This window comes from Silurus aristotelis (assembly GCF_946808225.1).
Source record: "Silurus aristotelis genome assembly, chromosome: 1".
NCBI classification, from domain to species: Eukaryota; Metazoa; Chordata; class Actinopteri; order Siluriformes; family Siluridae; genus Silurus; species Silurus aristotelis.
This window is the reverse complement of record NC_139574.1, coordinates 4,440,344-4,467,714: the sequence shown is the minus strand read 5'-3', so window position 1 is coordinate 4,467,714 and position 27,371 is coordinate 4,440,344. Positions and strand designations below refer to the sequence as shown.

The following is a 27,371-nucleotide window of genomic DNA, read 5'->3' as shown; positions in this document are numbered from 1 at the left end:
GTGTAAATCAGAATACAGAATTGGTTAAAGTGTACATTTTAAGAAACTACACCATGTTACTGCAAATCGCACAATCTGGCAACCTGATAGATCAGTTAGATAGATCACCAGTTTTCTCCACTTTTCTCTCTGTTTATTTCTCCTGAGAGAAGAGTGAGATTACAGTCGTAAATGAGACAGAACGGGTGTAAACTGTGTAAAAAGCGACTGATGCTCAGCGGGACGTCATGCTCTCTGAGGCCAGAGGCGGCGCTGCAGCAGGCGGAGGCTCGGGGACGGATAGAGCCGGAGTAGAGAGCGAGCAGCGCGGTGTGAGTGACTGGGACACCGCGGGGGGTCTCGGGGGGAAACAGTGACAGGACTGTAGACAAACTGAGCTGGAACATCTCCAATCCTAAATCCCAAGGAGTTCAGCTGCTTAGTTCTACATGCTGATTAGAGTTACACAATCAAATATAGATTAAAAACACGTGCATCTCATTAACATTTTACCGTTTCCATGACTACTGGTTCATTCATTTTACATTTATAACTGTTATATTATTTTCAGAATATTTTATTAAATTGTACACACTTTTTATACACGTAATCATATTTTATATCAGTGTTTTCTTTCTTTCTTTTTATTTTGTCAACATTTCAGACAAATGACATTTCAGCAAGTGTAAACATATGTATTCTGTGAGTAATCATTTCCCCTCCACTCTAGTTCTAAACACACACATTTGTTTTACAGGCGGTTAATCGGGATAAATCCGGAAAAGAGCACAAGGCTGTAGGAGTATCAAAGCAGACGTGTCTCCAGTCTACTTAAACATTTATTTTATTTTATTATATTTATTTATATTTTATTATACACACCACACACATCACACACACACACACACACACACACAAACAACGCATACACACACTCACAACACACACATCACACACAAGCATATTTACACAAAAATACTGTATATACTTGGGTGTTCTTTGTCATTCCCTTTGTCTTTCTTTCCAGAGTAAATTTTTTTTACATTTAGATGTATTTTCATTCATGTAATAAACTTTGGGCTTTTGGTTGACCATTGTTTTTATTTTATACAAATGTTCTGTAAATAGGAATCTGTGGTATTTTCTTTAATGTTATTTACAACTCTCTCAAGCTGATTTACTTCTGTTAAAGGGTACATTTATACATGGTAGTAATGTGGTGTTTTGTAGTTAAACTAGGGGAATTTCTTTAATCAAAGGTTTAAAATAACTGCTGATTATATTTTAAGAAATATACTATCATGTAGAAACAGTGTTATGTTATGTGTATTTGCAAAAACATTAGCTAACTGTAAATTTCACCAACAATAAGACACTGTTAATTTTACAATAAGATGCTGGCAACCGTGCTGCCAGTTCTTTACTGTTTTTTAACGGGAAAATGTTTAACAGTGTACCTGCATATTTACATGTTTTGAAACTCTGCTTCTCTGCGCTTACTCCTGCCCTGTAAACCTGACAGCCCTTTCAGGAACAGTGTCTGTATTAAAGCTGAAACAACGATTGTAAGAAAAAGCGATAAATCAAAAATGAAATTCAAGGTCAATGTATGCCGTTATCGATTAGTTGTGCTGCTCAAGTTACGGTTTACGGGTTAGCGTGACGTTAAGATAACAGAGCCGCACGCGAAATGGTGCATTGAAAGTCATCCAAGGCATGAGAGCATTTTATAATAAACACAACAAAGAAAACTGTAACCTGCAAGATATTTAAAGATGAGCTTGTGTGGGATAAAAGTACCACAGTGATGCACGAGCACGTGAAAAGAAAACACTGGTGTCATGGATGAAGGTGAAACATCAGCATGGTAAATAAAAACTGTATAATACTCATCATGTGAATATGGTGCAGTTTAATGAAGTGCTATTGTGTAAACTGTTTGTTTGAAACTTCAGGAAAGTCGCACTGGATCTGTTCTGTCGTGACCCGCGAACATCAGGTTGCACAAACAGCTCACTCGTGACACAGTGATGGATTCAATCAAAAATGGTGCGAACAAACACAATCTAAAAGCAGCAAATAACAACAGCATAAACAGTTACATTTTTATTTGCTGTTGTGGTTTTCAGTGAAAGCTTGTGCCTTTGAACACCAATGCATTTTTTTTTCCTTTTTTTAAATCAAGACTGTTAACTTTCTACGTTTCTCTGTTCCCTTCTCTTTTTATCACATCATGTCTACTACAACAGTTAAATTATCTGTTTTAGAACTTCACTGTGGCTTTACTTCAGTGTTTGTATATTTAACTTTATGCATTTGTCATTTAATTATTATACAAAATTAAATGAATGATATAATCTAAATGTTTATATCGTCACAACTGAACAAAAGGTCTCTGTATTTTATTCGAACAAAACCTGTCAAAACAATGTTGTATTATATTTTATATAGATTTTTTTATGCATGGTTGTCAACTTGTCATCTGCAATTATCATTAAAAACAATACAAATGTTGATTTACACAAATAGCTTCACCCTGCATCCTTAAATTTAGTTTTTTACCCCCAAAGAAACAACCCAGCATGGGCGAATTAGTTAAAAGAAGAAATCCCCCATGCACTCTCCAACAAGCAGCCACTATAAGCTTTAAGCTTCTTGTGTTTAAATTGTTTACCGCAAATTTTGTGTCTGTGTTTTGCTCTGCGTTTTCTATATTTTTTCCCCTTAAATATTTCTGAAATTTTTTTTTTTGTCGTTCTGATTTGTTGTGCATGTAGCTTGTTAACCCGACTAATTTGATCACAAAGCTCAGTGACCTGGGTATCTGCACCTCCACTTGCAGATGGATATTGGACTTTCTCACCAACAGACCTCAATCTGTTAGGTTGGGCAACCAGGTATCCTTAACCCTCATTTTGATCACTGCCATCCCACAGGGCTGTGTTCTGAGCCCACTGCTCTACTCCCTGTTTACCCACGACTGTGCTCCTCTGTATAACTCCAACATCTTCACCAAGTATGCAGATGACACCACCGTGGTCGGGCAGATCGGCAATGATGATGATGAATCGGCCTACAGGGAAGAGATCCGAAGCCTGACAGCATGGTGTGCCACCAACAACCTGACCATCAACGCCACGAAGACTAAAAAGCTCATCGTGGACTTTCGGAAATCCAACAGCAGGAGACATATTCAAGTCTTCATCAATGGAACTGATGTAGAGCGAGTCTCCAGCTTTAAGTTCCTGGGAGTTCACATCTCTGAGGATCTGTCCTGGCACCAGAACACTTCAGCTCTGGTTAGGAAGGCTCAACAAAGCCTGTATACTGGAGAAGTCTCAAGAAAGCTCATCTGTCCCCAGCGATTTTAACAAGTTTCCACCACTGCATCAACGAGAGCATCCTGACCAACTCCATCACTGTATGGTACAGAGGCTCCACGGTGTGTGAATGCAAAGCCCTGCAAAGACTGGTCAAAACCGCCCAACGCATCACTGGCACCCAAGTACCTGCTATTGAACACCTTCACCACAGTAGATGCCTGCACAGAGCTCACAACATTATCAAGGACTTTTCACATCCCAGTCACAAACTGTTTAACCTCCTTCCATCAAGAAGGAGATACAGGAATATATGCACCAGAACACCAGCAGGTTCAGGGACAGCTTTTTTCCATCCACCATTACACTACTGAACTCTACACTACACCGTTAGATCACTGCATAAACACTGTATATAACTTCTGTACAATTATACATACAATGTACATATTACATTACACATTACACCTCTCTCCAGGACCTGGTATGCATGTATACACGTGTATAAAGGGTATAACACGTAATAAAACAGATGAACTCTGCATCATTTGAAGCCCTGCATGTTTATTTCAGACGATGTGTTTACACCTGCAGTGTGTAGATGTAATGCAGACAGGTTTTACAGCACATGCAGGAGAGCAGGTGAATTCAGTGTAGCGTGTAGTGTGTCAGTGACGTGTCAGTGACGTGTCAGTGACGTGTCAGTGACGTGTCAGTGACGTGTCAGTGACGTGTCAGTGACGTGTCGGCATTAGTTTTTAGTGATGTAGATGATTTTGTGTCTTTTGATCAGCTCGATGTCTTTCTCCAGCTGCTTCATTTCTGACTCCAGTCTTTCCTTTTTTTGTTTCTTAGAAATGATGTCCGTGAACAAAGACAGGCCTTGGTACTGATGATTGAGCTCATCCCAGTTCTTCTTCAGTCCCTGATACCCGCACACACACACACACACACACACAAACACACACACACACACACACACACACACACACACACACACACAGGGCAGAGTTTATGTAACAGATGCATGTCTGGGTTACATCTTGAGGTGTGTGTGTTTGTGTTCATGTGCATGTGTGAGTGTGTGTTTGTGTGTGTGTGAGACTCACGTGCAGTATATCCTGTCGTTCCTCTTCAGAGAGCTGCATCATGGCTTCCTCCTTCCTCTTCTTCTTCACGTAGCGATCATACTCCTCCTGCGCTCTCCTCAACTCCTCCTGCCTCTGTTTCAGGTACTCCGGGACTTTCCCATAATCCTGACACCACATACACACATACACAAACACACACACACACACATTTACTATGTACTGATAATACAATCCTTTATTCTGTTCCTTCACACCTTCCTCTCACTCACCATTCTCTTGATATACTTTGGGACGAGGCCTGAGTTCTCCAGCAGCTCCTTGTCTCCATGTCTGGTGTGTACGGAAGCAGGTTTGGGTTTACGTGGAACTGCCTTTATGTTCTCCACTGCGTTCCTCCTCACAAAGTCTCGTTGGACGTGTCCTCCGGTGAGCAGCTGCTCGGTTTTGGCCGGGATCGACAGTTTCCTGGGCAGGACCTCTCTGTACGAGAACAGCTTCTCTGAGGAGAACAGTGTGGTGATGTGACATCATCATACTGTTTCAGGACTTTCATTTCATCCTCATTATCATTAGAGTTTGTGTGTGTGCATGTGTGTGTGTGTGTGTGTGTGTGTGTGTGTGTGTGTGTGTGTGTGTGTGTGTGTGTGTGTGCGTGTTGTGCAGCTTTACTGATCTCAGGTGACTCTTACTCTCAGGAAGTTTGGGTTCTTTGGAGTGTTTCTTTAGGAATTTATCTGGAGAAGACACTTCCACTTTAGCTGGACCCATGGTCCTGTGGGAGGCTTTGTTCAGCTTCTGCTCCTGTTTAACCTGCTCTCTGAACTGTGACATGTACCTGTATATAAACACATCAACATCAACATTATCATCATCATCATTATTAGAGGTCTATACCTTTAGTTTCCAGGTTGCGTCTGTTTTGCTGGAGCAACTAAAAGGTCCCCTGTCAATACGAGTTCATGATTAAGTAATATTAATATATTAAAGGCCATTCTACAGAAGTGAAAAATTATAACCACATCTTCATCATCATTTTCACCTTTCAGATTTAATATTTAGAATGTAAGAAATTGTTTAACCAGCTGTGTGTGTGTGTGTGTGTGTGTGTGTGAGTATGTGTGTGTGTGTGTGTGTGTGTGTGTGTGTGTGTGTGTGTGTGTGTGTGTGTGTGTGTGTGTGTGTGTGTGTGTACATTATTGATTTTGTTAGTTTAAATGATATTTATGGAAGGATTCTCCAGTGTCAGGAACAGGAACACGCTCTCTCTGGAGTGTAAATGGACTCTTACCTGGGAGCTTTTTCACTCTTCACCTCCTCTCTGTGAATCAGGTGATAAAAGTTCTCAGGAGGATGCATTACACTCGAGATTGTAGCTTTCATAGGAAACAAACACAACCAAACTCCTCATTTTTCTGATGCCGTGTACCACGTGACAGAGTTTACGTAACGCAGATGGAGTGTGCACGCGCTGAAAGTAAATAATGTTTATTCACGGAAATCATTAATAATTTAATTGATATTAAATATTTGTGGAGAAAGTATGTATTTTTGTTTATTTACATAAACGTATCTACTCATCCGCTCTGTTTGCGTGAACTTCCGGTAACACGTGCTAGTTCACGTAGCGCGTGCGATTACGTAAAGTACGTACAAAACGGTTTTGTTTGATCGTTTATTTCCTACTTATATACTTATTTTAACCCTCCCTGTGTGTGTGTGTGTGTGTGTGTGTGTGTGTGTGTGTGTGTGTGTGTGTGTGTGTGTGTGTGTGTGTGTGTGAGAGAGAGAGAGAGAGAGAGAGAGAGAGAGCGAGAGAGAGAGAGAGAGAGAGAGAAACAGCTTATCTTGGTTCTTAGTGATGTCATTAATCTTTTATGTAGATTTATTATAAGTGCATTAATAATCGGCATTATTAATATTGTGCTGATATTAAATACACTGATATCGTTTGTGTGCTGTAATAAAGTATTGGCACCCCTGCTGAACATAAATAAAAGTACATTTTAAGCCCCAAAGCATGATGTTTCCACCCCCATGCTTCACAGTAGGTATGGTGTTCTTTGGATGCAACTCAGCATTCTTTTTATTCCAAACACGACAAGTTGAGTTTTTGTCCACTGCAGGATTTGAGTCGCTGGCGGCGTAGTGTGTTCCTGATGGTAGCCTTTGTTACTTTGGTCCCAGCTCTCTGTGGGTCAGGTGTTTTTTATACTGATCTCGAGTTCAAACAGGTGCCATTAATACAGGTAACAAGTGGAGGACAGACGAGCCTCTTAAAGAAGAAGTTACAGGTCTGTGAGAGCCAGAAATCTTGCTTTTTTTTTGTAGGTGACTAAATACTTATTTTCCACCATAATTTGCAAATAAAATCTTAAAAAATCAGACAATGTGATTTTTGGGATTTTATTTCCTCATTTTGTCTCACAGAGTTTAAGTGTAAATATGATGAAAATTACAGGCCTCTCTCATCTTTTTAAGTGGGAGAAATTGCACAATTGGTGGCTGACTGAACACCAGCGAAAGTATTAATAGAATATATATGGTAGTAATCTGGTTTACTGTGTTCAGCACATTTCTTCCCCCCCCCCCCCCATATAATGACTGTAATATTCCCACTTCATTGAGTTGATCTGCCAAAACAGGTGGAAATGTGTTCAAATATATCAGTATTAAAAGGTGGAATGAAAATGTTAAATATTATAACTACAGTGCTTTATCAGGTAATAAACACCACCTAAAACACACCAAGTTTCCAGCAGGTGTAACTGTTCTTACAGCTACTATCAAATTACCTACAGCTCCTACAACCTTTATATAGATCTTTATGGAAATCTTTAAAAGCCTTTACCGGAGCCTAATCTACTTTAAATCCCCAACTAATCTAAAAAAGTTGTGAAGAAGCCAAACTGCTCTCTCTGTATTTCCCTCCGTGATCTGATGGAGAACACCAGGGACAGGTGATGTCACAGGTGATGAAAGGGGCGTGGCAAGGTGATATCATAGTCATCTTTTATTCTATATATAGGCCAGAGCGCATCACTGTTGCTCATACGCCATAAAACACCGCAGCAACAACAACAACAACAACAACTGTTGCTCATTTGCGAATTTGAGACACATAAGTAAAGATGATTATCAATAAGTTATTTCGATGGCTTAGAGACTTTTTTCTACCCAGCAGGGAGGCGCTATCTGCAGGGGATCCTCAAAGGAATACGGCGCAGAAACAGGTGGAGGATGCATCAAGAGAAATTGAGGAATGGAAGACAGTGAAAGTGCTAAAATGTGAGAAATATGCACACCCAAGGAACCTCAATGAGCTCTATCCTTTCCTGAGACGCCGTAAAAACCTGAAAGAGACTAAAGGAGAATAAAAGTTAAAACATTTAAATCCTAACTCTAAATCAGTGTTTCTCAACTCGATAATGGTGTTAGGGGAGACATTCTTTAAATTTAAATAATAAAACAAAAAAATATAAATGAAAGAAACCCATGACTTTAAATTGCCACAACACCCGTGGTCTTATTAGTGTGTGTCCCCCCTCGGTAGCTGTCAGGGATCCCCCTGCAACGCCCCCCCTCGGTAGCTGTCAGGGATTCACCCTGCCACGCCCCTCTCGGTAGCTGTCAGGGATCCCCCTGCAACGCCCCCCCTCGGTAGCTGTCAGGGATCCCCCTGCAACGCCCCCCCTCGGTAGCTGTCAGGGATCCCCCTGCAACGCCCCCCCTCGGTAGCTGTCAGGGATCCCCCTGCAACGCCCCCCCTCGGTAGCTGTCAGGGATTCACCCTGCCACGCCCCTCTCGGTAGCTGTCAGGGATCCCCCTGCAACGCCCCCCCTCGGTAGCTGTCAGGGATCCCCCTGCAACGCCCCCCCTCGGTAGCTGTCAGGGATCCCCCTGCAACGCCCCCCCTCGGTAGCTGTCAGGGATCCCCCTGCCACGCCCCCCCTCGATAGCAGTCACGCTGCTTTCCTTGATTACCGACAGCTGTGGCTCATTAAAGCTCAGACTACTTAAACTCATGTTCTTGAGTCACAGGTCGGTCCTTATATTGTCATGCCGGTGAATCCCGTGGCTGCGCGAACGCCGGCATTCACCGCTGGCTCTTTCTCCGAACTCCGTCTCCGTTTTGGATTACTCATTGCCGGTGACTTTACATAGTTTGATTTTGCTTTGGACATTTGCGCTCATGGTGGATTACTCGTCTCGAGCAGATATCTTTGATTGTTATTCTCCTCGGCTTGAGTGTTTTGTTTTGTACGGTTTGATTAAAGACAATGATTGGACTATATCTGCTTCCGCGTCATCAGCCATCACAGTGCTTTGGATACTTAAGTCCATTTTAAAGCAAATAATGTTGTACTTTTTAAATCATTAACTCCATATTGTTTCTGTTAGATAAAAATATATATATTAGATTAATAAAATGACATGCACATTTTGAAAATTAATGTGTATTTGTTTCCGGCTGTGTGTTACACAATAATTATAATAAATAAAAAAAGAAGAGGAAAAGCCCATCCAGAAGAACAAAGTGTGTGTGAAAATCCATCCATTCATCCATTCATCCATCCATGTAATCTGCCGCTTTAATTCTAGCCATTTCACAGAGCTGCTGAAAAGAGAAAAGTGGGGGAAAGGATAAAAAGTTGTGAAACCAAACTGCTCTCTCTGTACTTTCCCTTTTTAATTTGAGGGAGAGGGATCTAATCATCCTTTACAGTAAGTGAATTTCTCAAAACAAATGAACTAATAAGATGTTCATTGACACAAAAACTTACTTTTGAGAGATGAACTGAGGATTTTGAGAAAAGTACAGGCTTTTGCAAGAAATCCAATGTATTGTGCTGTTTGTACAAATTGTTTTGAGTGCGTTTACTGCCTTTGTAAATATTAAGGATGATTCGAGAAATGCTCCAAAGCAGCTGAGAAAAACTGTAATGAGACCATTGGAGCTCCACTATTTCTAATAGACCGCAGAGACACTGAGCTCAAATACACATTACACTGCCACCTACTGGTCATTTAGAATTGGAGTTGAAATACTGAACAACGGGAATTTTCTTCCCATTGAGATCAGACAGGCTGAATCTTTCAGTGTTTAGTGTAAAACCTACTTTTTCAGCATATCTGTTTTATTTTTGTGATGTTTTACTTCTTTTCCTGTTTGTATTCTTGGAAAGCACTTTTCATTCTCTCTTCTCCAAACTCCAATCCAGTCGGAGGCGGTAAAGCAGCATAAAGCTGGATTGTCAACCGCTAAGCCTTTAATAACCATATAAGAAGAAGACGGTGTGTGTGTGTGTGTGTGTGTGTGTGTGTGTGTGTGTGTGTGTGTGTGCGCGTGCGCGCGCTTCCTGGTTCCTCCTTCTTTTTGGATCAAAGTGAAAGTAACACTTCATTACAGGAGGAAAAACACAGTGAGTATCCATATCCATGCAGCCGGCAAATGCATGAGAATTTTACACACACACACTAAAGGAATAAATACACAGACTAATGAAGGATTAACAGAACAGATGACGATGAAGAACATGATTTGTACTATAATACAGCAGCTCTTCTGTGTGATCGGACTGCACAGATTCATCTTCTATCCTTACACAGTAGTAACTCTTGAGGGTTTGTAACCCTGTAAGTACCAAAGATGTGAGAGACTCAATCTCACCATACTGTACATAAACCCACAGTAGCATACAGGCACAGTACTGTGTGTGAAGAACCTCTTACTTTACTCTTTATATCAACTTATAATAAAGCTAAACATGTAAAGAACGTGAAATTGCTTGAAAATTGGTCTCCATACCCCCCCCCCCCCTGTCCTCTACATCTGCCTCTTTCAAACTAAGGAAATTGGTCAGTTTAAAAAAAGTATAATATTATATATATATATCTTTTTTTTATTAAATAATTTTCAGTTAATTAATATTTTTTATTTCATTTTGTTTTGTTTTTTTTATCACAAGAGGTTCTAAAATGTATGCAAACAGGTACAGGAACATAAACAGTCAAACGTCTGATCTCAGACCCGGTTTGGGCCCAAAAACAGTCCTGGATATAACACACTAATGTTGGGCTGATTCTGGAGCATTTGCCTCTGTATTCTGTAGGGTTATAGAACAACACCTGACCTCTATAATGAGTGTCTCTAGGGAACAGGACACGTGGACAGACGAGAGGTGAGTGAATTTCTGAAATCGCTAAAATGAAACTAATCTTAACAAACTCTCTTATCTAGAGAGCAACTTTAAATTATTAAATAATCAGAAAATGCAGAACAGTAATAATTATGCAATGCTTGGGGTTTTCAGTCTGATTCAGGGTAAGAGATCAGACTCCCCTGAACCCAGCTGTGTGTCCATGAAAAGCGAAATGTCAATGGAGCCTCCGTTAAAGTTCAGAGACTCTTCTAATGATACTAGGTTGGTATAAGTACAGTGAAACAGAACATTTATTTTATGATATATAGAGTCCGAATTTGTTCATTGGGTATTTTGCTTTAGGCTCGAGATGGATAAGAGATCAGACTTCCCTGAACCCAGCTGTGTGTCCATGAAGAGCGACAAGTCAATGGAGCCTCCGTTAAAGTTCAGAGACTCTTTTCCTGATATGATGTGGGTATAAATACATTTTACCAGTACATTTATTTTACCTGCTATTTGAAGTCCAGCTTTATTTTCTAGGCATTTAGGCCAGAGACGGGTAAGAGATTAGACTCACCTGAACACAGACATTACTATTACATAAGTAACTAATGCTGTGTATGTCCACAGATCCCAGGCTGAAAAATCCAAAGAACCTTTGGATTCCATATTTAAGGTGTGTATATGTACTTAAAGTATGCTTGAATAAAAAATATGCACAGCAAGTTTTACACACTAACGACTATATTTTCAAGTTGTCGATCGGAGCAGCTTTATGGATAATCAGACCAAAGTGCTGCGTGTATACTTTCTACAGAACAATCTTTATATAGTATTAAGTATAAAGTATATTTTTTTATTGCCTTTTACTACTGATTGTGTATAATCAGGAGCTGGAGCACAAAGTCATCACTGTGTTAAAAAATGAGTTGAAGAGATTTAAGATGCTCCTAAATCCAGATTACCCATGCTCTGAGGGGGATGAAGAAGATGAAGAGGATCAGAGCGATATTAGAGACGGGGTGCTGAAGATCGTACTGCGCATCCTGAAAAACCTGAACCAGACAGATCTCGCTATCACACTACAGAACAGTAAGAGCATATGGGATTGCTCTATGATTTTAGCTTTAGAGGAAGAACACTGGAAAATTCCAGAGATGATCAGTGTTTTATATGATTTTCTTTGTTCTTTTTGTTAGAACTTGTCTCTGCCAACAAACAAAAACTTAAATCCAAAATCACTGAGAAATGTAAAAGGATTAATGAAGGAATCTCACAGTATGGAAGCTCTGCACTTCTGAATGAGATCTATACAGAGCTCTACATCACAGAGGGCTGGAGTGGAGACGTCAATACCGAACATGAGGTGAGACAGATCGAGACAGCGTCCAGGAGACCGGCAACACAGGAGACACCCATCCAATGTAATGACCTCTTTAATGACACGTCCATCAAAACTGTACTGACTAAAGGAGTTGCTGGAATTGGAAAAACAGTCTCTGTTCAGAAGTTCATTCTGGACTGGGCTGAAGGAAAAGCAAATCAGGACGTCACCTTCATATTTCCACTTCCCTTCAGAGAGCTGAATCTGATGAAGCAGAAACGTCTCAGTCTGATGGACCTCCTTCGTAATTTTTTTCCAGAAATAAAAGACTTGCAGTCCGTTAATTGTGATGTTTATAAAGTGGTGTTGATCTTTGACGGTCTGGATGAGTGTCGACTTCCGCTAAATTTCCAGAACAATGAGAGATTGTGTCACGTTACCGAATCGGCCTCAGTGGATGTGCTACTGACGAACCTCATCAAGGGCAATCTGCTTTCTTCTGCTCGTCTCTGGATCACCTCTCGACCAGGAGCAGCTAATCAGATCCCTTTTGAGTATATAGACAAGATAACAGAGGTACGGGGGTTCAGTGATCCTCAGAAAGAGGAGTACTTCAGGAAGAGGATCAGTGATCAGAGCCTGGCCAATAAGATCATCACACACATGAAGTCTTCAAGAAGCCTTTACATCATGTGCCACATCCCAGTCTTCTGCTGGATCTCAGCCACTGTTCTGGAGAGAATGTTGAGTGAAGCACAGCATAAAGAAATCCCCAAGACTCTAACTCAAATGTTTACCCACTTTTTGATCTTTCAGATCAAACACAAAGATGAAAAGTACCATCAGAAATGTGACTCTGATCCTCAACAGACCAGAGAGAGTATCCTGGCACTGGGAAAACTGGCTTTCCAACAGCTGGAGAAAGGAAACCTGATCTTCTACGAGGAAGACATGAGAGAGTGTGGCATTGATGTCAGAGAAGCGTCTGTGTACTCAGGAGTGTGTACTCAGATCTTCAGAGAGGAGCTTGCGCTTCACCTAGGAAAAGTGTTCAGCTTTGTGCATCTGAGTGTTCAGGAGTTTCTGGCTGCTTTATACTCATTTATATCTTTCATCAAAAAAAATAATACAAAACAACAAACAGCTGATCTGTCTAATCTTTTCATCAAAACAAAGCTATCTGATTTCCTGAGGAGAGCAGTGAACAAGGCCTTACAGAGTGTGAACGGACACTTGGATCTTTTCCTTCGCTTCCTTCTGGGTCTTTCACTGGAGTCCAATCAGAGTCTCTTAAGAGACATTCTGCCTCAGATGAAAACCGGCTCTTACAGCAAACAGGAAACAGTTGAGTACATCAAGGAGAAGATAAGAAAGAATCCATCACCAGAGAAATCCATCAATCTCTTCCACTGTCTCAATGAACTGAATGATCATTCTCTAGTGCAGGAAGTGCAAAATTACCTGAACAGAACAGATTCTTGGTGTCTCAGTGGAGTCAGACTGTCTCCTGCTCAGTGGTCGGCTCTGGTGTTCGTGCTGCTGAACTCAGACGAGAATCTGGATGAGTTTGAATTGAATAAATATGATTCATCAGAGGAATGTCTTCTCAGGCTACTGCCAGTGGTCAAAGCGTCCAGAAAAGCAGTGTAATTAATTTTTATTCCTAAATCTATTAATACTTCATGTAACAACAATTTATTCTGCACTGATGGAAATAATGCTTGTGGTTAATTACTCTTGTATGTGATTTAGAAGAATAATCATACTCATTTGATATGAGATTAAATTTCCACTTTAATCATCATCAAACCAAATGCCTCCAATTAAAATAAACTCTTTTCTACACCTCCTTTATTCAGTGATGTAATAAGGGTTAGTTTCACTGCTAGTCATCACCGTATTTTCCAGACTATAAGCCGCTATTTTTTTCCTACGTTTTGAACCCCGCGTCTTAAACAACGAAGTGGCTAATTTATGAATTTTTCCTGGGTTTTTCCCGGTTTCACAAACTTCAAGCCCAAAAAACTGAGCCCCATAACATTAGACCAATGAAATTTCCGAACGGAAACTAAAAATGCACCTCACCTGTGTTCTGAGCTGCACGGCATCGGAAGAAAAAATAAATAAATTTTAAACGCACGACGATGCCAAAAGATAAACTCTCGAGAGAAATAGTTCTGAAAGGAAGGAGGAAGACAGTGAACAATGACTTTCTTGGTCGGCTACTGTTTAGATACAAGCCGTTGTAACGCGTTGAGTCAGAGTGAAGGGAGAGCTCGCTAACTCCAGTTACAACAGAAATCAAATAAACACAGACAGGTTTCCAAAACTTGTGCTTTTTTATTTTTCTTGGCAACAGCATTAGGGGTTAGTCAAAGAAACTTAGAAATGAGTATCAGAAAATAATAAGGACATAATCCTCGGCCTTGGACACATGCATTAATACCGGAAAAAAGTGGCATGCTTTTCCCAAAATACCGCTCTGCTCTTAAAGGAAGCGCAACATATTTCACCCGTTACACCGTGTGTAACGTGTCTTTCGTTAAAGCCTGTGTAAAGTTCATTAGTGTAGACACCTGCGGCTTATAGACAGGTGCTGATTATGTGTGTTAAAAATGAAAATAATTCTCAAATTCAGTGCCTTATATATGGGTGCGCTTTATAATCCAGAAATTACGGTAATTTATATATCTAATCCTGTGGAGTCACTGTTTTCTAGCAAACAGCTGATGAAACTACACTTAGTAACTTTACTTAGAATCTAATAGTGACTTTTATGTATTTTTGGATGTCTGTGTTCTAATATTTCATCATTTCTCCAGACTGTGCAGGTGTAATATCACACAGGAAAGCTGTAAAGCTCTTTCCTCGGTTTTCAGCTCAAACACCTCCAATCTGAGAGAACTGGACCTCAGTCAGAATTACACTCTGCAGGATTCAGGAGTGAACGTTCTCTGTGCTGGACTGCAGAATCCACACTGTACACTGGAGATACTGAGGTAAATTCAGCCATGTTCTGTTTTGTTTATTTAAATCGGTACTGTTCTAGTTAAAAACAAAAAAAATAAGTATTTAATTAATTAATTGTATTTTAAATACAAGAATTATTTAAACCAAACACTACAGCCTTCAAACATGGAGACCATGGACTTCCCACACACTCTAACACTCATTGACCTAGTTGCTAATTTAGCACACCTGTTTAATTTAGCTCAGTTAACCCCTCCATTAACCATTCCCCATTCTCAGACTATGTATGAAGGACTTGAGTTAATTTATAAAGGACCAAATATATGTTTAGTTTTTGTCCTTGATCTCCTGATGATGCCAAACCTTTTTATACTGTGTTAGATCTTTATAATGACCGAACAGAAAAACTGTTCTTGAAGATGTTTCCCATGCGATGTCCGATGCTCGTGGTGTCTTTTCTGATCAGGAAAGAAACACACAGCACACAGAATGGTGCTCATGTTCTTATTAAATTTATTGAGACATTATTCTTTCAGATAACAGACATAAGACAGTGTGTTTAGAGAACTAGTGTGGGGCCAATCTTAATACTAACATACTGTGATTGCCCTTTTGATCTTATTCCACCTTATTCTTATTCCAAAGCCTGGAGTTTTCTGTTAGATTGCCTGAACCTATCCTGTTTATTGTCCTCGATTCAGCCTGAATTTAGATTTGTTTGCTCTGATTTTATTAACCGGTGAATTTTCTACGATTGCCTCTGTCCATGCTTTCCCATCGTGACAGATGCTCACAGAACTCTGCAAAATGTGGAATAAACTACAGTAGTTTAAGAATAAATTTGTTGGTTTGTGTTTCCTTAGAACTGACTATTATTCTACAGTCAGTGTTCTGAAGTCTTTATTTTATTCCCAGGCTGCGTTGGTGTTTTCTCAACAGTGAAAGTTGTACAGTTTTGTCCTCAGTTCTCAGCTCAAACTCCTCCCATTTGAGAGAACTGGACCTGGGTGAGAATAACCTGCAGGATTCAGGAGTGAAGCTGCTCTCTGTTGGACTGCAGAATCCACACTGTACACTGGAGATACTGAGGTCAGATTTTATTTATATATAAGGTTTATAGTTATATTAAGTTTGAAGACGTCTGGTTTTTTTACCTTTATTTAAATTATTGTCAACATTGTACATTAACACTGTTAAAAACAAGTATGGAATTATGCGGTAAACAAAAAAATGTTAAACAACCAAGAATATGTTTCGTATTTTTGATTGTCCGAAGTAGCTCCATTTAAATGTAATGTCAGCTTGGCAAACCCGTGGCATTCTCTCATCAGATTCACAAGGTGTTCACCTGGAATGGTTTTTAATTTACACGCTGTCTTTTGCACCTCTTGACTGCTGCTGTTTTTTGCACTACACTGTGTCTGTTTATATTCACTCCTGGGTATAGTTTTTACACTTCTCCTCGCACTGTATATTTAGAGTATACAGTAGGTTTACTAGTCGGCGCTATCTTGGGTTTTGTGTCTTGTCTTGTCTTGTGTTGTCTTGTGTTTTCTGTCTGAACTGTCTGTCTGTATTGTTTTTCGTCTGCACTGTTTGCACTAGGTTGCACTCGATGCACTTTATGTAGCTTGTTGTTGTTTAGTGTAGCACCAGGGTTCCGGAGAAACGTTGTCTCGTTTTCACTGTGTACTGTGTACCTCTGTGTATAGTAGAAATGATAATAAAAGCCTCTTGACTTGACTTGAGGTGTGCCTTGTCAATAGTTAATTTGTGACTTTTTATTTTGCCTGATTAATGGGTTTCAGACCATCGCTTGTCTTGGAAAGTGTGAGTACAGAGTCAAGTGCTACTACAACTAATGTACAATCTTTATTTTGGTAAGAAATAAGTCAGACAATCGGAAAGATCTTAAAAAACTTTAAATGTTTCCCAAAGTGCAGTCTCCAAAACCATCAAACACTGATGAAACAGGTATTCATGAGGAGAGAAAAAGGACAAGAGCTACCTCTGCTGCAGAGTTTATTAGCATTAGCAGCCTCAGATTTACATAAATGCATCCTGGAGTTTAAATAGTGGACATATTTCAACATCTACTGTTCAGAGGAGACTGCATGACTCAGGCCTTCTTGTTGAATTGCAGCAAAGAAACCATTATTTTAGATGAACAAGCAAAGACTTGCTTAGGCCAAGAAACATAAGGGATGGACATTAGATCCGTGGAAAACTGTCATTTGGTCTGATGAGTCCAAATTTCCTTTTTTCTCTTTCAGGCTGTGTCTGTGCAATCTGACGGAGAAAAGCTGTACGGTTTTGTCATCAGTTTTAAGCACAAACTCGACCGGTTTAAAAGAACTGGACTTGAGTGAAAATAAACTGCAGGATTCAGGAGTGAAGCTGCTCTCTGCTGGACTGCAGAATCCACACTGTACACTGGAGATACTGAGGTTGGTTTAACGCTCTCTTTATTTCTCTCTCTTTCTCTCTCTCTCTCTCTCTCTCTCTCTCTCTCTCTCTCTCTCTCTCTCTCTCTCTCTCACAAACCTAAGACTCTAGGGCTTAAAAAAAACACTACAAAATCACAGGAATCCAAAAGTCCAAAATGTATTAGTAATTTCCAAGTGAAAGGATATAAAGGATATAAAGGTTTTGGTCAGCTTTACAGGATTTTAGTTCAAGATGTGAAGCAGAGTGTGTTGTTCCATGGTCACTTATCAGCATTGACAAGTTAAAGCTGTAATTGATGTTTGCAGTGTAAAACTGCCTGAAGAGGAAAATCCACAAAAATAAATCGCACACAGACGTAAAAATGCGGTAGGATTACATTTTATTTAATGATGTTCAAAATCACAGTATTCACAATATAAGTTGCAACACACGCAAAGTGAGCTCAGTAAATTCATCAGGAAACGTCTACAATAGCCGTCTCACTTTATATGGATTTGGGACTGGATATAACTGTGGTTACAGATGTTCATCAGCAGCACATTCATTTAGATCACTGATTCAACTGAGCACAAAACTACCTGTGTCTGAACTTACACCTGAGCTTCCAGCCAATCACAATCCACTATTTACACTGACCTTGGTATACAGTGGTGTGAAAGTGTTTGCCCCCTTCCTGATTTCTTATTTGTTTGCATGTTTTTCACACTTTAATGTTTCAGATCATCAAACTAATTTAAATATTAGTAAAAGATAACAAAAGTGAACACAACATGCAGTTTTTAAATGAAGGTCTTTTTTATTATTAAGTGAAAACAAAATCCAAACTACATGGCCCTGTGTAAAAAAGTGTTTGCCCTCCCCCCTGTTAAAACTGTGGTTTATCACACCTGAGTTGAATTTCTCTCACCACACTGAGGCCTGATTACTGCCACACCTGTTCACAATCAAGAAATCTCTTAAATAGGACCTGCCTGATAAAGTGAAGTAGACCAAAAGATCCTCAGACATAATGCTGAGAGCCAAAGAAATTCAGAAACAAATGAGAATGAATGTAATTGAGATCTATCAGTCTGGAGAAGGTTATAAAGCTGTTTCTAAAGCTTTGGGTTTGATCTGAAACATTAAAGTGTGACAAACATGCAAAAAAAAAAAAGAAATCAGGAGGCCAACACTTTTTCACACCACTGTAATTTATATTGTTTAACATATTGTCAATTATTCTCTTCTAGGTTATGTAGGTGTAATCTCACAGATGAAAGTTGTACAGTTCTCTCCTCAGTTCTCAACTCAAACTCGTCCAAACTGAGAGAACTGGACCTCAGATATAATGAACTGCTGGATTCAGGAGTGAAGCTGCTTTCTGCTGGACTGGAGAATCCACACTGCAGTCTGGAGATACTCAAGTCAGATCATCATATGTTTTAGTTGTGATCAAATATGAAATAACGTTTAAATAAAAAACAATATTGTAAGGACTATTGCCCAGCCCCCGTTCCCTCACAGACTTACACCATCTACAGTAGGTATGATTCCACTTACTCTTCAATGCAGGAAGATACAGAGGAAACTAGATGGTTGAAACAAAAAAACAGCAGAACTGTGAGGTGTTCATACCAGGATATTGTAAGATTTTTTTAATTAAGTTCTAGTTTAAAGTATTTGGTTTCTTGTAGTTTATGCAAAATCTATATGTGGAATAATCACAGAAGGGTTATGAGCACTTTGTCTGATTGTCATCACCTCAACGTCGAGCCAAAACCCAAAGCAGTCAGACCAACCGGGCATTACCAATTGTGCTATGAAATGTATAAAAAGGTAAGAGAGATCGCAGAAAAGATACATGTAAAACATTTTAGCTTAATGAAATATAAGCATTTAAGTGCCCAGATGTGTCAGTGTTGACATATGAAAAATCATGTTGAATGACAACAGCACCAGCGTTAACTCTACAAAAGAAAAGGTTATGTTATTTGGACCTCCTATTCCACATCCTCCTCTGAGAAGATGTTCCACTAGATTTTAAGGTGTGCCTGTGGAGATTTGTTCTCATTCAGCCAGGTAGTGATGTAGATGAGATGAGGAGACCTGGGGTGCGGTCAGCGTTCACATTCATCCCAAAGGTGTTCAGTATGGTTGAAGTCAGAGCTCTGTAGCAGGAGATCTTCCACTCCAACCCATGTATAGCAGATCTTCTTGGCGATGGCATTGTCATGCTGGAACAGGTTTGAGTCTTCTAGTTCAAGTGAAGGAAAAATCTAACGCTACCATGTCTAAAGGCGTCCAATACAATAATGTACTTCTTACTTTGTGGTAATAATCTGAGGAAGAACCACATACGGCTTGTTGTTTGGTCTTTTAGAAATGTGATCAAATTATTTCTCTCTATATACAGACTGTGATGATTGCTGCCTTTTTTATTTGTAACTTTTTATGTGTATGAAGCACAAACATTGTGGTATGAGATGTTATAATGGAAATCTTAGAAAAATTAAATTATTAAAAAAAACACCTGCTGTGAGACTTCATTCTGCTCACACCTCGCATTAGTTTTATACTAAATACACATTATTTTATTAAGACTCTCACTGCAAAAGCTGAGAAATGATGGAGTAGAAATCACTGATATATTGATATTCATCACCTTCTCACAGCAATAATTAGATTTGTACAATATTTGTAGAATAGAAATCCATTTTTTTATATACAATTTCCACGTAAAGGAAATACTGATTATTTTTATTTCATTTAGTTGTATTTGGATGTGATATTTCAGTTATCACTCTTTGTTTACCCAGTCATCACTCCTTGATTCTTATTGGAGATTTTGTTGCTTTGCTTTGCTTCCCAGTGCTCACATGGTGAATCTAAACTTGCTTACAGCAATGTAGATTTTTGGTCTCCTGTGCTTTTGAGGAAGCCTGGAGCTCGGTGGTGATCTGGTGTTAAGAGGCATTTTCACAACTCCATGTCCACCTTGAACGCCCTTTTTTACTTTGTTTTCTTATTTTCTAGTGCTGAAGTTAAATTGCTGAACAGATGTACAGTTTTCTCCAAATTACCATTGGGTTTCCATCCCCATATTTCTTCCATCATAAATGTATCTTGGGTTCCTCAAAGACTAATTCATTAGTCATGTAAAGGTTTGTCATTCTGTTCCCGGCTTTGATGTCCTGATTAATCTTATCTATCTTATTAATCTTATCTTTTCCCTGCCTCTGGTTATGCTCAGGAATAAAATTGGCCATCAGGAGAGAATTAATACAATCAAATTCAAAAATGGCATCCAGCTGGGCAACACGTTCCTCCAGTCGCTGTCTGTCTCTCGTCCGATGATCTCGCTCATGCCCCGAGTTACTCTTCTCTTCTTCAGAGTGATTCTGTTATCCGTAATTTTTCACTGAAGCCAATTTAGCCCTTGCACCACCTGTACCTGAATAGCTTTATCTTCACTCTCTTTTGTTCTTTCCATCATCAGTTCAATACATGCATCTACAGAATCTCTGTTGCTCTTCTCTCCATGTGATCCAGCTTTATATGGCGTCTGGAGGTGTCTTTTTAACAACCAATCAATAAACTTACAAATGAGAAACAGTGACACATTCTGACTCAACATGCTCCCACAGTGTTATATTCTCTATCCCTTAAGTACAACAAATAAAGTGTTTGTTTGAACCAAATGGGGTAAAAACATGAAAGTGTTTTGTGCAAAAGCAAAAAAGCTTCAAGAATATACAGAAGATACATTTCTATTTAATGTTTGTGGTGTTTTAAAAACAAAAAGAGGAAATTGTAGCGGGAAATGGATCTGTTACTGTTTCTACTTTGTTTCTACTTCAATTGTGTTGGACTGTTTCCAAATGCCCTCACTGAGATATGAGCTACAGTGAGAGGAGCAGAAACTGTTTCACTTTGTTACAGGATAGAGAATTCTTGAAAAGTCAATTTGCATGTGTCATTCTTTTATAAAGCTTGCAGGTCAGGATTTCAGGATTTCTTCTGTCTGCCTTCTAGAAGGTGGTGGATAAAAAGACACTCAAGCATTGTTGGGATTTAAATCCCTCATTAAAAGGGTCTGACATTGAACCACACATTGAAAAGCTACAAATCTGATTCTCTGTATGAACTGGACAGTGTCACTTCTTGTACTAAAAGACAAGTGACCTCTTCCTCTTGTATGAACAGTAGTAGTCATTTACTTGGAAGACCGAATAATTTAAAATAGGACAATATAAATTTTTACCCATTATCAATGTTACTAACAATTTAAAGCACTGATACATGGAAAATGTATTTGACGTAAAAGGTTTAAATATATATACAGTGAGAAAAATAAGTATTTGAACACCCTGCTATTTTGCAATTTCTCCCACTTAGAAATCATGGAGGGGTCTGAAATTGTCATCGTAGGTCCATGTCCACTGTGAGAGACATAATCTAAAAAAAAAAATCCAGAAATCGCAATGTATGATTTTTAAACTATTTATTTGTATGATACAGCTGCAAATAAGTATTTGAACACCTGAGAAAGTCAATGTTAATATTTGGTACAGGAGCCTTTGTTTGAGGTCAAACGTTTCCTGTAGTTTTTTTACCAGGTTTGCACACACTGCAGGAGGGATTTTGGCCCACTCCTCCACACAGATCTTCTCTAGATCAGTCAGGTTTCTGGCCTGTCGCTGAGAAACACGGAGTTTGAGCTCCCTCCAAAGATTCTCTATTGAGTTTAGGTCTGGAGACTGGCTAGGCCACGCCAGAACCTTGATATGCTTCTTACAGAGCCACTCCTTGGTTATCCTGGCTGTGGGCTTCGGGTCATTGTCATGTTGGAAGACCCAGCCTCGACCCATCTTAAATGCTCTAACTGAGGGAAGGAGGTCGTTCCCCAAAATCTCGCAATACATGGCCCCGGTCATCCTCTCCTTAATACAGTGCAGTCGCCCTGTCCCATGTGCAGAAAAACACCCCCAAAGCATGATGCTACCACCGCCATGCTTCACAGTAGGGATGGTGTTCTTGGAATGGTAGTCATCATTCTTCTTTCTCCAAACACGTTTAGTGGAATTATGACCCAAAAGTTCTATTTTGGTCGCATCTGACCACATGACTTTCTCCCATGACTCCTCTGGATCATCTAAATGGTCATTGGCAAACTTAAGATGTGCCTGGACATGTGCTGGTTTAAGCAGGGGAACCTTCTGTGCCATGCATGATTTCAAACCATGACGTCTTAGTGTATTACCAACAGTAACCTTGGAAACGGTGGTCTCAGCTCTTTTGAGGTCATTGACCAGCTCCTCCCGTGTAGTTCTGGGTTGATTTCTCACCTTCCTTAGGATCATTGAGACCCCACGAGGTGAGATCTTGCATGGAGTCCCAGTCCGAGGGAGATTGACAGTCATGTTTAGCTTCTTCCATTTTCTAATGATTGCTCCAACAGTGGACCTTTTTTCACCAAGCTGCTTGGCAATTTCCCCATAGCCCTTTCCAGCCTTGTGGAGGTGTACAATTTTGTCTCTAGTGTCTTTGGACAGCTCTTTGGTCTTGGCCATGTTAGTAGTTGGATTCTTACTGATTGTATGGGGTGGACAGGTGTCTTTATGCAGCTAACGACCTCAAACAGGTGCATCTAATTTAGGATAATAAATGTAGTGGAGGTGGACATTTTAAAGGCAGACTAACAGGTCTTTGAGGGTCAGAATTCTAGCTGGTAGACAGGTGTTCAAATACTTATTTGCAGCTGTATCATACAAATAAATAGTTTAAAAATCATATATTGTGATTTCTGGATTTTTTTTTTTAGATTATGTCTCTCACAGTGGACATGCACCTACGATGACAATTTCAGACCCCTCCATGATTTCTAAGTGGGAGAACTTGCAAAATAGCAGGGTGTTCAAATACTTATTTTCCTCACTGTATATATATATATATACACACACATACAGTACATACATATTTCAAATGAGTGCTCCTCAAATAGAAATGCAGCTCCTCTATGTAACTGTAACGTTTATTTCTATACGCAGTGGTGTTTTGATTGAAGTACGATTCGGAGTAGGTTTACATTTTGTTTCTGCTGCATCTCTGGAAGTGTCTTCATTCGGTTAGATAATAAAAGTTTGTCTAGTTTAAGTCTGAAGCCTTTATTTTTCACATACACATTACAACACAGTGAAATTCTTTTCATCACATATCCTAACTTGTTCAGAAGGAGAGGCATGCTACAGCACCCCTGGAGCACAGAGGGTTAAGGGCCTTGCTCTAAGGCCCATGAATGGCAGCTTGGCGATACCAGGGCTTGAACCCCCGACCTTCCGAACAGTATCCCAGCACCTTATCTACTGAGCTCCCACTCCACTGCTGGGTTTGAATATTGTAGAACACTGACTAGCTTTTTGTGTCATCACACAAAGACTGCTGACTGCACATTTCTGGTGTTTAATAAATGAAAGACTGTTAAACAGGTACAATATAGATATTGATTTTGCTGTATAGATATTTGTAGGTATTATTATTACAAGTGCTACTACAGGCGTTCTTTTTCTTTTCCTTTCTTTTTACAATCATTTACATTGTCGTATTATTTACTTTTATCATTTGGACTTTTTTAACACCATCCTCCAGTTGAGAAAAGTGATTTAGAGCACACACACACACACACACACACACACACACACACACACACACACACACACACACACACACACACACACACACACACACACAATTCATGTTTAAGACTTTTACTGATTTTTTGAAGAAAGAAAAGGCCAGATTTTTGACACTACTCCTGTATTATAAGCATGTAGGTGTTTCTTTTACTTTTGCCACATGAGCACTTCTCATTGTTCTCCAGGGGTTTGTCCAAGCAGTGGCTGCTGTTCTTCTTAAAGATAATTTTGCTTGGCCCTCTCTTGTTCCTGGATACTTCGCTCACAGGTTGAATCTAAACTCACGGCGCTGCATATTGTATGCTCCAACCTGCTGCCTCCTGTTCTTCAAGTATTTTCATGGCATTCTCGAGCTCAACGGTGCTCAGGTGCTGCAAGGCGTTCCTAAAGTCTATGTGCTGACCAACCTCCCTTTTTTGGAGCACTGGGGTCAAATTGCCAAATAACCTTACAAGTTGCTTTACTTTATATTTAGCTTTTATGCCCCTTTTTTTCATATCCTCCTGGTTCTTTTTTGTGTCCTCATAGATTGCCAGAAACTCACTGAGCTCCATATTCAGCATTTTAACCCCTTTAGGAGTAGCCACTGGTTTTTCCAGTTGTTCTTGGCCCTTAATCACTTTATCTCTCTGGAGTTTTGCAGTGTCGTTCTTATTTATACAGTATTTCATTTTTTTCTGGAGTTTTTTGGTGGTCTGGGGCTGTGAGTCCAGTTTTTGTTGTCCTAGTGCTGAAGTTGAGTCGGTTACCTGCTGTGCAGTTTTCTTCAGATGCTTTTCGTCTTCTATCGGCTTCTTCCGTTCTTGCTCACACTCAGTCACATTAGCCATGATATAGGAGAAAATCTTCTCACTTGCAGATTCCTTCTCCTTCATGGCCTTCTCTCTTTCCTGCTCCCATTTATTCTTCTTAATAGTGGCCTCCAGATCAGCAATACATTCCTCCATTTGCTCTAGGTCTCTTGTCCACATCTCTGTCTTATGCTCTCCACTCTTAATTGGTTCTGTATCACATTTCAGCGAAGACCGGAGATTAGTGGTATTTTGCTGGTGTGCATTATTCCCCGCTTCCAGTTCTTCCAACTTCTTCAATTCATTCTTTTCAGTTACTGCATGCTCCAACTGCTTCTGCGAGTACTTCCTTTGAGGAACCTCCTTAGATGGCAGATTTCTGCTGTGTTGAGATTTCTTGCTGAATCGATTCATTACTCTCACACCTCGCAAATTTGCAAATGAACAGCAGTCAAATGTTCTTCCCTAAATATAGATACAGATATTTATGACACACCTTGCCCCGCCCCTTTCTCGCTCCCGGAAGTGTCTCCCTGTGACGTCATTCCCCCCTCATATATTGAATGAGTATATGAATATATTCTCATATTCAATAAATATTAATATATTGAATATGAGTATATTCATTTAATATGTTCTGTAATAAGAAACAGTAAACAATGATAAGATGAATAATGCTTTTTGACATTTAAAAACAAAATACTAAAAATACTAAAAAACTAAACAAAACACAAACAAAACACTGTATATAACCTCTGTACTATACATGTATTTATTATCAAGACATGTCGAGCTTGAAATAGTCCTGTTTCTAAAATCAAATCAGTTTAATGAGTAAAAATGTCAATAAATACATTGATTTCTGAAATATTCAGTCTGTTGTAATTACATAATAAAACGTAAATGTTATTGCACTGCACATCAGTGTGTAATTATTTTATTTTATTTATTTATTTCATTCAGCAAGATTCATTCAAACTTCATTCTTTCACACTAGATCACAGGGAGGACTGGGTTACCTGCTAGTGATGGAAAAGAAGGCGTCCTACAAATATTACAACTAAAATGGCTTTGAAATGCAACAGCAATGATGATGATGATAATGATGAATACATTATGATGATAATAGTGTTGAAGATAACTGATCTTTTTCCACTCTGAACTCTGCAAGGTTCATTGATATGCTTTTATAATTGTGAAACAGAGGAAACAGGTGACACTCAAACCCCCGGAAAAAGAGTTTTCTCTCAGTATATTCCACCTGGTGATGATTAAAATACCACATCATTACTGGACCTGTGTCCATGTTTTATCAGCTCATTTCCACTGACCACACAGAGGGAACAGATTTACCTGGAGGTGTGAGGAAAGTGTTTTCCTCTCTATATTACACTGTGAGGGTTTATAAAGCTTTATAATCTTTTATTTGTCCACAGGATTTAGTCAGGTGCTGTTATAGACTGCCATCTACTGGTGTCAACACCAAACATTGTACACACTCTGATACCACAATCACAAAATCATGACGAATTTACATGTACATGGTGTTAAACTGTAAATCAAACATATATTTGAAATTATAGTTATCATTATTAGCAGTAGTAGTAGAATTGTCAGAAACAGTCTGACAACTAATAATCTCAAAACTCTCAAAAACAGATCTCTTCTCTGACTTGTTCTCTCAAGGCTTTTACATATAATATGATCTATAACATCATCTAGACTTCTTCCAAGAAAAATCTATCCAAACATTTCCAATGCAAATAATAAATAAAATGTGTCTCAGGATGGAAGTGAAGGTCAGAGACCCGCTTCATCTCTCACATTATAAACAGTTCTTAAAAAAAAAATGAAGGAAAACATAAAAAATACAATATAAATCAGTATTAAATAGTTAATATTCTACAACATAATGTTAAATATGATGTTGCCACAATGTTTCTGTAATGTTTAAAAATAATCGTGTCCCCTGTAAAAGAGTTTCCGTTTGTTAAGATGCTGAATGTAAAAGAACACTGGATGTGTACTGTTAATTAGATGTTTTCTTATCGTGTGTGATTTGTGATGGAGTTTGAGCATAAAAACGTCATGATTATTGATATAAAATGTTTATCTCAGTGTTTGTGTGATTATTTAAATATCACTCTTAAGTTTGTTTGGTTAAAAACATTAAAGTGTAATTTTAGAGTTTAAATGTGATCATTTATGGTTAATATGTGAAACAATGATAAAGTACACAATATGGACAAAAGTATTGGGACACCGGACTTTTCCAGCCATATGTGGTTCTTTCCCAATCTGTTATCGCAAAGCTGAAGACACAATTTTACAGAAAGTTTTTGGATTCAGTAGCATGAAATTGTTCCTTCACTTGAACTAGGAGACCCAAACCAGTTCCAGCATGACAATACACCTGTGCACAAAGCCAGCTCCATGAAGATCTGCTTTTTACAGTTTAAAGTAAAAGATGTGGGAAGTAATGGAGTACAAATACTTCGTTACTGTAATTAAGTAGATTTTTCTGGTATCAGTACTTTACTCCACTATTTATTTTTCAGACAACTTTTTACTTTCACTCATTAAATTTTTACACAAATATCTGTACTTTTTTTTTCCTGTTACTGCGCGTCTTT

At 39.1% G+C, this 27,371-nt stretch overlaps 2 protein-coding genes across 7 annotated transcripts in view; one reads left to right on the top strand and one right to left on the bottom strand.

The window, feature by feature from the left end:
* Positions 1 to 3,842: 3,842 nt before the first annotated feature.
* LOC310730117 (enkurin-like) overlaps positions 3,843 to 27,371 on the bottom strand; it is a 37,340-nt gene continuing 13,811 nt past the window's right edge. The window contains exons 1-6 of one of the 4 annotated variants that reach the window (XM_083548925.1): positions 5,679 to 5,785; positions 5,080 to 5,225; positions 4,660 to 4,889; positions 4,409 to 4,555; positions 4,047 to 4,224; positions 3,843 to 4,013 (exon numbers count right to left, since the gene is read on the bottom strand). In XM_083548925.1, the coding sequence (XP_083405051.1) occupies positions 4,051 to 4,224; positions 4,409 to 4,555; positions 4,660 to 4,889; positions 5,080 to 5,225; positions 5,679 to 5,770 (789 nt within the window). In that variant the 5' untranslated portion in view covers positions 5,771 to 5,785 and the 3' untranslated portion in view covers positions 3,843 to 4,013; positions 4,047 to 4,050. Of the gene's footprint in view, positions 4,225 to 4,408; positions 4,556 to 4,659; positions 4,890 to 5,079; positions 5,226 to 5,678; positions 5,786 to 7,692; positions 7,801 to 27,371 lie in introns of those variants that run through there. The other 3 variants (XM_083548927.1, XM_083548924.1, XM_083548926.1) reach the window with 3 other exon arrangements.
* Positions 9,694 to 19,858, top strand: LOC310728090 (NACHT, LRR and PYD domains-containing protein 3-like). Of its 3 annotated transcripts, none has more exons than XM_083545223.1 (11): positions 9,694 to 9,811; positions 10,502 to 10,570; positions 10,703 to 10,813; positions 10,895 to 11,005; positions 11,165 to 11,210; positions 11,425 to 11,626; positions 11,734 to 13,504; positions 14,681 to 14,857; positions 15,744 to 15,917; positions 17,102 to 17,275; positions 18,506 to 19,858. In XM_083545223.1, the coding sequence occupies exons 2-11, from the start codon at positions 10,530 to 10,532 to the stop codon at positions 18,699 to 18,701; spliced, it is 3,003 nt and encodes a 1,000-aa protein (XP_083401349.1). In that variant the 5' UTR covers positions 9,694 to 9,811; positions 10,502 to 10,529; the 3' UTR covers positions 18,702 to 19,858. The 3 variants fall into 3 exon arrangements, with proteins under 3 accessions (XP_083401349.1, XP_083401350.1, XP_083401351.1); XM_083545224.1 differs by having other exon boundaries at positions 9,795 to 9,811; positions 10,382 to 10,570; XM_083545225.1 differs by lacking the exon at positions 9,694 to 9,811 and adding an exon at positions 9,862 to 10,040 and having other exon boundaries at positions 10,382 to 10,570.